We start from the raw sequence: 12655 nt of genomic DNA on the forward strand, positions 1-12655 counted from the left end.
GTAAAACCATGCGGCCTACTAATCTTATAATCCTCTGGATTCCAGAAACTGCATTATCCTTTGCTTTAAGTAGAGATTCCACTAATTTACTCATCACAGTGGTCAGACTAATCAGCATCCTCCTTACATTCACTTCTGTAAAGAGGAATCACATCTGCCTGTCTCCAGTCCACTGGAACCATTCTCTACTCTAAAAAGTATTAAAAATGTCAGCCAGTGCTGCTTCCCAAATTACTTTAAGTTTCCTTTATACCCTCAGATGTATCCCATCTGGCTAGGGTCAGATTTAAGCACAGGCAACTGCATCCAATGACAATTTTTTATAGGACACTAACAATACTCACACTGTAGGCAGTGTATATTGCTAGTACTTAAAATAGAACAATCCAGTACTCGGGATCAAATGAACAAATTAAATTATGTTAGAGAGACCTCAAACCATTACACCTCAACAAGACTGTATATTTTTAATTGCAGAAAGAAAATGAACAGAAAATAAGACTTGTGATGATAGTGTTTCCCCGCAGCACCCTGGCTGTTGAGGTTTAGCAGTTTGAGGTCTCTATAACAATTGCATTTATGCTCATTTGATCCTAAGTGATGACATTTTATATAGGACCCACAGCTTTCCACCACTGGCCCAGACCAGCAACCAGAGAAATTTCATGCAGGGCTTTCAGCAGCTGCCACACTGACAAGACCTGCAACTCCTGTAACAGGAAACTCATGCAAGCAGATGGGGCGGGACACGCAAGGCCTGTCCGTACATGGTGGCTGCAGTAGGATTTGCACCGAACTTATTCAGTTGCTGCTGCGGGGCTGGCACTGGGACAGAGGGGAGGGGACAGCCACCCATCCGCCCCAATTGCCTATCAGTGCCCTCAACTTAAGTCCAGCCCTGTGGCTGACCCCATCACTATCTAATTTTACTTTAGCTAGATTCTCATTAACAGTCTTCTGAAAATAATTTGAGGTTTACCTTATTTCTAATCTAATTTGTGCCCATTTTCTGTGGTCCTACTCCTAGCCCTTCCTCAGTGAATGATGAACACATATTTTGTTATGCAGTTCAGCTTTATTCTCGTCAGTGTCTACATATTCCTCCCTTTTACCTCAAAAGTCTTACAATACCTGCTATCATCAACATATTAAAAAAAAAAAGCCCTCTTATTCCGCAGGTTTACCCTATTCGTTATTTTTCCTCTCATTTGCATCTTCACTCTGCTGACTGCTTTCCCAGCTTGTTAGCATTTCCAATACTGTTGCCTGTCTTCCTTTTTCTGAGATCTCCCGTAATTTAAGAGCGCAAACCTTTTTTTCCCCCTTATATTTACACCTACTTCTTTAGAAAACTACAGCAGCTTTTTTCCTCTGTCCAGTCCGCCTCTACAATGGGGCCGACACAATACAGTGCGCCGTATAACTCGCAGCTGGACGCGGGTTGTATAGGCGCTAACTAATCCCCTTATGCAATAAGTGCCTCTACAACGCACGTCCAACGTGGAGTGAATCTAATAGCGCTCATCACAAGCCAATGCATGTAAATGAAGCTATTAGCTAATCACTCCCAATGCAAAAAAAAAAAATGTGTCTAGGACGCACATTTTAGTGATCAGAAATTAACGCCTGCCCGGAGCAGGAGTTAATTGCTGAGCGCTACTAAAACTAGTACAGAAAAGCAGAAAGAAATGCTTCTGTACTGCTTCCTGCTTAATACCATTGGGATATTAAGTAGGAGGAACAAATCTTTAAAAAAATAATTAAAAAAAAAAGTTTAAAAAAAGCGCTGGCAGTCGGGTGCAGGGAGCAGACGCTCAGTTGACAAGTGTCTGTTTCCTGAGCCCCTGGCACATGCACGGGTTAGGAAAACCAGACACTGATAAATTCAGCGTCTTGTTAACCGGCGGACAGCCACCAACAGCGGTCCTCTCTCCGGCGCACGCAGTCAAGGAGGCGCTAGGGGCGCGCAATCGCCCCTAGCACCTCAGACAGTGCGAGCCTTAATTTGAATATTGCATCGTGCCCCCAGGAGAGGTGCCTGGGGGCGCTGAAGACAGCGCCCGCTTTCAGCGCAACTTTTTTGCATCGGCCCCAATATTAGGCTTGCTTTCCTGTTTTGTATTTTTTTTTTGGGGGGGGGGGGGGGGATAAGCATTTTCGTGAGCTTAGGTACATTGTTGTAATCCTCAGGGTTTTCTGACCCTGGGAAGCAGGAGATCTCAGTGATAGGGAGGAGGTACTAAGAGTGCATGTTTTTGTCTGATTGTTGGAGTGTTTGCCAGAGTATTCATAGTGTGTGGCTGTGTATCTTAGTTTTGTACTTCGGGGTAATGCATATCTGGCACTTTTTCAGACAAACACAAAATCGTACCCCTTAAAGGGCTCTCACTGTAGGGATCCAATTTGTGTTTAATTGTTTGAAAGTCTCAGCTCTCCCTTTCGTACAATTCTGGTGACAGGATTAGTTGTCCTAAGGCATCCGCTATATTTTTCCTGGTTGTCCTTGCAGCTTGGTCTAATGCTACTCCATTGAGCGGCTTCTGTTATGTCTTCTTCTACTTCTTGTTTCTTTCTCATTCTAGTAAGGGGAGGGTGCGGGGTATGCCGTGAGAGCCGGCTTCTCTGTAGCGTGAGCACTTGCAAAACTTGTGCCTTGCGCTTGCAAAAGTTGGAAAGAAAAGTTGGAGTGGAATTGCGCTTGTGCTTATGTGATGGCCAACATTTACTGTGCATGCTCAAGTGCTAGACTGACTGTGTTTGTGATCCTTGGCATTGCCATTCTGTGTGTGTTAAGTGTATGGATTTACATGAAGAGCAAGCAGTGTGCTGGGTGTGAGTGTGGATATGAAAGACAATGTGAAAAGCTACAAAGAAGGGTAAAATAGGAAAGAGGAATAATTCTAAAACTCCAATTAATGTGATGCAATTAAAGAGTAGGGGCAATTTTGATACATAGAAAATTGGGGATTGGATTAACACAAAATTAGAATCCTCAGCCTGGCCAGCCTAAAGGTTCTTCAGTACCAATAAGATCACCAGAGGTGTGTGGGATTTGTTTGACCAGAATGCGATACTGCTGTTAAAGACATAATACCACCAAAAGTTCATACAAAAATATTCAAAAACAGACTCCCTCTCGAAATCTATTAGGGCAACCAAACAAAAATGTGTAGATGAGATGAACTGACAAAACATAAAGGGTCATTTTGGAAATGTACACATCCTGCAGAGTTCCTTAATTAAGCTAAATTTGCTTTTTATGTTAAATTACATCATTGCTGCGTTTAAGGATCTTTTGAACGAAATAAGACGCACGGGAATTAAAGTACCGTCAGGTGCCAGCCAGGAGGTCTTCCCCTTGGGTGTGGGGGCCAGAAATAGTTCTAGGCCTCTCACTCTGCAAAGCCAGCCAAGGGCTAGCCTAGCAATATTAAAAAGGAGTAGCTTGCTGAGTTTAATCAGTCCAGTCCAAATCAAAGCATCAGCAGCAGACTGGGTCACGCCAGTTTCAGAATAAGCCACTTCTATGCAGAGGCAAAGCTTGGGCTGCAAGCGGGGGGCCAGGTAGCGCTTCCTGGGTCCTAGCTACCCCTTTTCAAGACAACCACCTCTATTAGGCCCCTCGGAAGCATGGCTGTTGGCCCCAGCCTCAGATGCATTTCCCTTCAGCACATTAGTTTTCCTTGAGCTGAAACCTTGGCCCGGTGGACAAAGCAAGGTATGCTTCCCCGAGTAGTTTGAAATCTAGTCAGTTTCCAGACCTAACCAGAATTAATTTACGTCATATCTCTCTCCACAATCATTCAACCCTGCTCAAAAAGGAAACATTATCAGAAACTTGGTAGTATTTGCCAGATGCACTTGAACTGCTGATTTAACCTTTTGAAGAAATTGGCAGTAGTGATAGAAGGCAACCTTAATGTTCCTGCCTGGAGTCCATCCACGACAAAAGTATCAGCAACGGCCTTGTAGCTTTGTATGCTCCAACTGAAAAACAGTACACTTGGAATCAAAATGCTTTTTTTTTCTTAAGCAGAGCCACATGAAAGTAAAAAAATTACCCCTTGTCAATCACGGATTTAGTGTTAGCATTTCAAAACTGCTGGAACTTGACTTGTTGCCTTTCGTGTGGTAGGGCTAGGGGAGAGAAGGGAGACTGAGCTTTGGCTAGAGATACAGCAATAAGTCATAACGAGAGCAATGACGAGTAGAACAGAACTTAAGAGACACCACACTGAAACGTCCAATTTGTTTAAGCAAAAGTCAGCAAAAATACAAAACACTTTACTCCCAGCACCCATCTCAAAATGTTTATCTCCTAGTACCTTTCATCACCTACACCCTGCTAACATTCATGCACCTATTTACTCTTTTATACGTTCTTATGTTATCCTTGTTCATTGTAAAGGCTATGCCTAAATGACAGCTATTCTGTCTTAGTTCTAAGTTATATGTGAACCGATACGATGTGCAAACGGTTGTCGGTATACAAAAAATTTCTAAATAAATAAATAAATAAAACTTTTGCCAGTTTTGCTAATTCATTCTATTACCGATCAGTCCTTCAAGTACTCCTTAAACAATTAATCAGGTTGCATCCTTGAGGCATGGTTTAAGTGACATTCTGCTCATTTTAATGCAGTTTCTAAGAGGTACTAAAGTAGACACAATAATTCTTATCTCAGTAGAAACAGAAAACTATCAGGCCGATACAGTAAGGACGTGTTAGAAAGAGTGCGGCAGGGCCAGGCACACCCTCGTTTGCCGCACGCACAATTCGGATCACATACCGCTCGATACAGTATTTAAATTAGACGCAAATGCAAGCCGCGTCCAAAACGTGTCCATGAAGCGCAATCCATTTTACTGTATAGAGCGCTATACAGCGCCTATACAGTATCCTGGGTGCGCTGGTACCTGTCATTTCAAATGACATTTGAAATGACAGGTACCAGGAAGTGGATGGTTCTCCTACGCTCGGGCATCGGGGATTGCCAGTCCTCTCTCCCCCCCTCCCGAAGCAAGGTGCACGGCGAAAATCGACTCGACATGTTATTAAAGCAAATAGAAATTGTAACAAAAGTAAACTTACTGCAAGCTTCCAGCAGCCCCAGTCCTCTCTCCCCTCCTCCCGAGGCGCGCACCGCGGCTCCACTGCCTCCCGGGGGCAGCAGGCGGCGAAAGCGGCTTCCAGCAGCCCCGCCAGCGAAGGTGCATGAACACACGTCCAATTTGGGCGCTCAAGGCAGCGAAGGCGCACGTGTGCGCGCCTCGGGAGGAGGGGAGAGAGGACTGGGGCTGCTGGAAGCATGCAGTAAGTTTACTTTTGTTACAATTTCTATTTGCTTTAATAACATGTCGAGTCGATTCGATTTTCGCCCTGCGCCTTGCTTCGGGAGGGGAGGGGGGGGAGAGAGGACTGGCAATCCCCGATGCCCGAGCGTAGGAGAACCAGGCCACACCATGTTACTCGCTTGCTCCAACCCACCCACTTATTTGAACGGAGCCAGCCTATTGCTGTCACATCCCTCTAACGCCAGGGTAAGGGCAGGCGGTAAATTAGCAGGTTAAACGCGCGGCAAAACAGTTGGTTAAAAAGGCGATAATCGGGCCGCACGTTACTGTATGGGAGGGAATAGCTAATCCAATCGTTTACATCTCATATACATGCCGCGGGCAGAAAGGGATACGCGTCGATTTAAAGAAGCGGTAAGGATTGGTAAGAACGGATAGTGAATCGCGGGTTAGACTTAGACTTACGCAGCCAAATTGTGGGTACAAAGCGGGTTAGAAACAGGGTAACCGCGGCCGCGCTTTACTGTATCGGCCTGCATGGAATTGTTGGCAGGTACCAGTGCAAGGTGCATCTCATCTACATATTTTCCCTCCCTACTCCCTACCACAGACCCTATTTAGTGCTCTAGATTTACCCTTGTTTCTCTACCACTAAAGATCCCCTGCGCTTCTCCCAGGCCACTTTCTCCCCCCCCCCCCCCCCCCCAATTCCAATATCGTTTTTAGCTCCACCAAAGGCTATTTTCATGTATCTACCATCCTTTCTGCCTAAACAGTAGAACAATGGCAGCAAAACAGTTTAAACCTAACACTACCTGATAGTGTGCAGCTCAAAATGACTTGGGTCCATCACCTGATTCGAATGAAAAGTTGTTTGAAGAAAGAAGGGAAACCATGAGAAACAGCTTAAGAAGAAATAAACAGACTGATGCAATGATTGCCAAGCTGTGATATTTAAAATTACCTTTAAAAAGGCTCTGGATACTTTAACTAAAAACAAAAAATGAGAGTGTTGCAAAACAGGAGTTTTAACTGTTTGTGTTATAAACAGAAGTCATGGGGGTAACTTGCACAGAGCAACTTTTACAATTCTAAGCAGAAGGCCTGTGGGTAACCTGCATGAAGCAACAATTACAGCCCTAAACACCTTGCTGGGTAGACTGGATGGTCCATTTTGTTCTTTGTCTGCTATCATGTACTATGTTGCTATGTTATTTGTCTCTTATGTAAAACTTCCTTTGAGAACCTTTTTTTTCCTGATGATTTCTAGCTGGCAGCGTAACAATGCAGCATTTCATAGGCACTAGCAGCTGGAGCTGACAGGCTACATCCCAGAATCAGAATGAGCTTCTGAAGTCACACTGGTGCTGCCAGACCTTTAATGGGAAGAGTTTTATGGCTGAGAGAGAGCGCGAGAGAGTTAGAAAGAACATTTCAGCTGGGATTTACAACTGGGTGCTAATAGGAAATGTAAGCCTACTAAAATAGCTAGATAGATATGAGAATCTAGTAATCTTCTAGGAAATATGAAAGTTACAGCATATAAAAAAATTTCCAGATTATTTTTATTTATTTGATATACTGCATTTACATAAACACCAAAGCAGAAATGTAAGTATATCAGTTGGTTACAATGAAAAACCCTTTTCCTCTCTTGTATGCTGTAATGCAGTTTTTAATCTTTTTTTGTTCACTGTAAATCTCTTTTACTAAAAAGTATTTAGTACATTAGCTCTGTGTTTTGTGCCTAATTAGTGACCCACATGAGTTGCTGTGGGATCCTAATAGTTTGGTAAATGGTCTGTGAATGCCTGAGAGTTCTGTGATCTCAGATTGTTGTGAGGTGGCAGTGTTCCCAGAAACCCTCAGGGAATAAATAGCTTGTGGGCAGGTTTCTTGCCCAAAGGCAACTGGAAAACCATTTGGTGGGTGGGGATGTTGCCAAGAAAGAGGAATTGCAAAGGTGCAGACGAGGCCTATGCAATGCTTACTGGGACCCTCAAGTGGCCAAGGGTTTAACACCTGGTGAGTAGCAGAGATAGCTCAAAGGCATTACATGAGAGCGAGTTAATATAAATGTGATCTTAATGGTGCTATTCAAACTGACAGCCATTATATTCTAGCATGGGTATAGAACACTTCTGTAATGTTGTACAAAGCAAATGAGGATACTAATCAGACACATTCAGGAACGTTTTTAAATGAATGTTTTAGTAAAATTCTGCATTACCTACCTCAAAGAAACTGCAGCATCATTATCTCTCAGCTGCAACATGCAGATGTTCTGGAACAAAAGGAAACAGTCATCCACGTACTACTGTTCTTCAAACACCAACAAAAGATTTTCACTTCCACTGCCTGTCATAAACCTGAAAAAGAAAAATACTATACAAAATCACAAACACCAAGGAAGTATCCAAAATAGCAAAAATAATAGTATAGCATTGAACGAACCAAGATTTCTCAGTTAGTTTATAATGTAGGTTGAATGCAATGTTAAACCAAGGTCCTATATATTCAGATAAAAAGTCAATTTTCAAAAGCTAATTTTGGGAGCCAACTGGTTAAACCTCTGCTTTTAAAAATGTCCCCCTACTGACTAGCTGAACTTAGCTACCTAAATTTATATGGTGGGCAAGTTTACCATAACAAAAAAAAAAAAAGGCAACTCCAGGGACAGGCTTCTGAATTAGGTTAGCACAAACTCAGCTATGTACAGCTGTCCTAAATTTAGATGGTCAAATTCTGACTGGCTACTACATTAAGAAGAATTTTCAGCCAAACCGCTAGCTGGGTAAATTCAGATGAAAATTTGACAAACAATATAACCCGTTATAATTAAACTTCTATCTTACCTGCTCTGCAGATCTTTCAAAATTGCCTCTAAGAGACTGCTGCAAGGTATACAAGAGTAAAGGCTTTTGATGCTCAACGATTAACTACATTTTCACCTTCCCCATAACCACAAATTCAGCTGCTTTTCAATGATCGCCATGTTATGAACATACAAGACAACTGTAAAATTATAACAATTTTATTTTTAGATTTAGCCCATGCCTTTTCCTTGGTAGCTCAAGGCAAATTGTATTCAGGTACAGTAAGTAAATTCCATCTCCAGAGAGCTTACAATCTAAGACAAATAAGGGTGGTGCAACTTCCCCAAGGTCACAAGGAGTGAAATACAACACTGCAAGACTATAAGGAGGATGGCATTCTCTCATTAAGGACAGATACATAATGGGGCATCTCCATTAACATATTGCTGACTTCTTGTGGAAGTTCTCTCTCCTACTTTTACCTTTGAGGGGAAAAAGTATTCAACCCTTGTACATTTTTCACATTCTGCCTTATAAAAATTACAAATCAAAATGCATTAGTTTGTTTCACTGATCTACACAACACACACTATAAATTTCATCTTGAAAGAACAATTATAGAAATATTCAAAAAGTAATTAAAATAAAAAAACTAAAGACCTGAATGCATGTCTTCATATCCCTAGATTTGATACTTGGTGGAAGCCTCTTTTGCAGCAACAGCTATGAGTTGCTTAGGGAAACTAGGCTGAAGTGTTTAGGGTTCCTGGAAACCACATCGCTTGCAGAGAGATCTTGTGTCTGGCAGCCTGCACCCTGCCCCCCACCCCCTGTTTATATAGACTATGGATACTTGATTGTCTATCAAGATTCTTTTTCCCCCTAAAAGGTGAGGAAAAAGTCTCCAGTGTACATCAGATGGCATGTAGCTCCAGAAGGTTGATCTGAAGATATGAAATGTACTTAAGTACATAAGATTTTCCATACTGTGTCAGACCAAAAAGTCTGTTAAGCTCAGTATCCTGTTTCCAACAATGGCCAATCCAAGTCACAAGTACCTGGCAGGATCCCAAGGGGAAGATAAATTCCAAGCTGCTTATCCCAGAGATAAGAAGTGGATTTCTGCAACTCCACCTAATAATGGCTTATGGACTTTTCCTCCAGGAACTTGTCCAATCCTTTTTTTAAATGCAGCTACACTAATAACTTTCACCATATCCTCTGGCAATGAATTCTGGAGCTTAATTATGCATTGAGTAAAAAAATACATATTTTCTCTTATTAGTTTTAAATGTATCACCTAGTAACTTCATTGCACGCCCCCTAGAATTTGAACTCTTTGAAAACAACCCATTAGGGTTTACTCGTTCCACTCCACTTCTTATTTTACAGACCTCTATCACCCTCAGCTGTCTTCTCCAGGCTGAAGAGTCCTAGCCACTTTAGCCTTTCCTCATAGGGGAATTGTTCAATTACCTTTATCATTTCGGTTGCCCTTCTCTGTACCTTTTCTAATTCTGCCATATCTTTTTTGAGATATGATGACTACAACTGCACATATTACTCAAAATGAGGTTATACCATGGAGAGAGAGAGAGGCATTATTTATTTATTATTTTATTTATTTATTTATTTATAGATTTTTCTATACCGGCATTCGAGATTAGGAACCCCATCATGCCGGTTTATAAATAACAAGAGGGTGTGCACAAAAACAGAACATAAACAAGTGCAAAGAAATAAAAGTTACATTACAACAGGGTCATAAAACTGGGGAGAGAATTAGAGTAAGATAGTTGAGTAGTAAAGATTATGCTATTCTCTGTTTTATTCTCCATTCCTACCCTCCTAATTCCGAGCATTCTATTTGTTTTCATGGCTGCTGCTGTACACTGGGCAGAAAATTTCAATTTATTATCCATTATGACGCCAAGATGAAAGGTAACGCCTAATGTTGACCCTTGCATTGTGCAACTATAATTTGGATTACTCTTCCCTAAGTGCATCACTTTTCACTTGTCCACATTACATTTCATTTGCTGTTTGCATGCCCAGTCTCCCAGTTTTGCAAGGTCCTCTTGCAATTTCTTACAATCCTCTTGCGATTTAACAACTTTGAATAACTTTGTGTCAACAAATTTTATCACCTCATTTGTTGTTCCCATTTCCATGTCGTTCAGTATATTAAAAGGCAGTGGTCCCAGAGCCTATCCCTGGAGTACTCCACTATTCAACTTTCTCCATTGGGAAAATTTACTATTTAGATCTACTTTCTCTTTATCTTTTAGCCAGTTCCCAATCCACAATAGGACACTGCCCCCTATCCCATGACTTTTTAATTTCCTAAGAAGTTACTCATAAGGGACTTTGTCAAATGCTTTCTGGAAATTCAGATACACTATATCAGCTGGCTCACCTTTATCCATGTTTATTTACATTCTCTAAAAAATGTAGCAGACTGGTGAGGCAAGACTTCCCTTAACTAAATCCTTGTTGGCTTTGTCCCATTAAATTATGCTTATTTATATGTTCAGCAATGTTGTTCTTTATAATAGTTTCTACCATATTGCCTGCCACAGAAATCAGACTCACTGGAGCGTAGTTTCCTGGCTCACCCTTTGATCCCTTTTTAAAAATTGGCATTACATTGGCAACCCTCCAGTCTTCAGGTACCATAGACGATTTTAATGATAGATTACAATTACTAATAGCGAGTCTGCAATTTCATTTTTCAGTTCTTTCAGCACTCTGGGATGTATACCACCATCTGTTCCAGGTGATTTGCTACTCTTTAGTTTGTCAATTTGTCCTTTTACATCTTCCAGGTACATTGAGATTTACTTCAGTTCTGCTGAATCATCAACTTTGAATATCATTTCTGGCTTGGGTATTTCTCTTACATCTTCCTCAGTGAAGACTGAAGAATTCATTTAGACTCTCTTTATGGCTTTGTCATCCCTAAGTGTCCCCCTTTTGCCCCTTGATCATCTAATGGTCCAGCTGCCTCCTTCACAGGCTTTTTACTTTGCATGTATCTGAAAGAGTTTGTATTATTTATTTATTTATATACCGACATTCAAATGAATATCACATCGGTTTACAAACAACTGAGGGGGAATAACTTTAACAGAGAGAATGGAAAATAAAAGTTACATATAACAGGGATATCGAAAGGAACGGGGGAGAGGGAGAAAATGGTATTGTGAGCTTTTGCTTCCAAAGCAAGCTTCTTTTCAAATTCTCTCTTTGCCTTCTTTATCAATGCTTTGCATTTAGCTTGCCAGCGCTTATGCCATTTCCTGTTTTTTTCATTCGGAACCCTTTTACATTTCTTGAAAGATATTCTTTTAGCTATTATTGCCTTTCTAACCTCACCTTTTAACCATGCAGGTAGTCATTTCTCCTTCTTTCCACCTTTTCTAATGCACGGAATACATCTGGTCTAGGCTTCCATGATGGTATTTTTAAACAAGATCCATGCCTGATGTAAACTCTTAACTTTTGCAGCTGCTCCTTTCAGTTTTTTCCTAAACAAACATTTTCCTCATTTTATCATAGTCACCATTCTGAAAGTTAAATGCTGTCGCAGTAGAATCCTTTAGTATTCTCCCACCAGTTATTAAGTAAAATTTGATCATGTTGTGATCTCTACTGCCGTTGCTCCAACAGTTACTTCTCGCACCAAATCTTGTGTTCCACTAAGGACAAGGTCTAAAATACAGGAAATTCAAACAAAACCTCAAAACCTGGCTTTTCAAACAGGCATACTCTTGACTGACTCATCTTTCCCCACCCTCTGGTGATCTGCCATGATTCCAGTCACACTGACTCTTTTCCCCCACACTAGACGATTTCCCTGACAATACCTGCTCCTAATCAATCTCCCTCCTCCTCCTTTTCACAGCATTGCCTTTAACTCATTGTTGTTCTGTATTTATGCTCTTCTTGCAGTCATTTAGTTATTAAGTTTTATCCTGTTATTCCTCCCAATCCAAGAAGTTATGTTTTATTCCTGCTACCATGTATTTTTTTTTTTACGTGTTTTATGAAAAGCCTGTTGCTGTGTTATGTTTTATTGTAAACCGAGATAATGTTCCAAACGTGTCTCAGTATATAAAAAAACCCTTAAATAACGTTTCCCCTCTTATTGGTTCTTATACCAGCTGCTCCATGAAGTTGTCCGTAGGTTTCGTGGATCCTTGGTGCTGTGGTGGAGTTGGCTCAACCTACAAGGAGGGCCTTCTAGGTCTCCACTGACAGCTGGCGGAGCTGACTGAAGAGAAGACTAGTCTAGAGCTTCACCTATATTAACCCCTTTCTCCTTAAGCGGAGGTCTCATGTTCTGGGGGCCAGCAGGACTTAGGCAAGACTCTCTTGAGGAATGGCTAAATCAAATGGCCAATGTCAGACAAGGGTCAGAGGCAGGCAGAACACAAGGACAGTCAGGGTCTGAGCTGAGATCAAAGGCAGGAAAAAGACGATAATGGGCAGGGTCCAGGCTGAGGTCAAGCCCAAGGGTCATTCCGAAGACAGAAGCTGCAGCA

General features: G+C 41.5%; 1 protein-coding gene across 6 annotated transcripts in view; it reads right to left on the minus strand.

The window, feature by feature from the left end:
* Nucleotides 1–12655, minus strand: part of DISP1 (dispatched RND transporter family member 1) — a 429672-nt gene that overhangs the window by 380194 nt on the left and 36823 nt on the right. For 3 of the 6 annotated variants that reach the window (XM_029593122.1, XM_029593125.1, XM_029593123.1), the window contains exon 1: nt 7530–7667. Coding sequence is in view for 1 of the 6 variants with exons in the window: in XM_029593118.1 (XP_029448978.1) it covers nt 7530–7570 (41 nt within the window). In the remaining 5 variants the exon portion in view is untranslated. Of the gene's footprint in view, nt 1–7529; nt 7668–12655 lie in introns of those variants that run through there. The other 3 variants (XM_029593120.1, XM_029593124.1, XM_029593118.1) reach the window with 2 other exon arrangements.

Source organism: Rhinatrema bivittatum, chromosome 3 (genome assembly GCF_901001135.1).
Source record: "Rhinatrema bivittatum chromosome 3, aRhiBiv1.1, whole genome shotgun sequence".
Lineage (NCBI taxonomy): Eukaryota > Metazoa > Chordata > Amphibia > Gymnophiona > Rhinatrematidae > Rhinatrema > Rhinatrema bivittatum.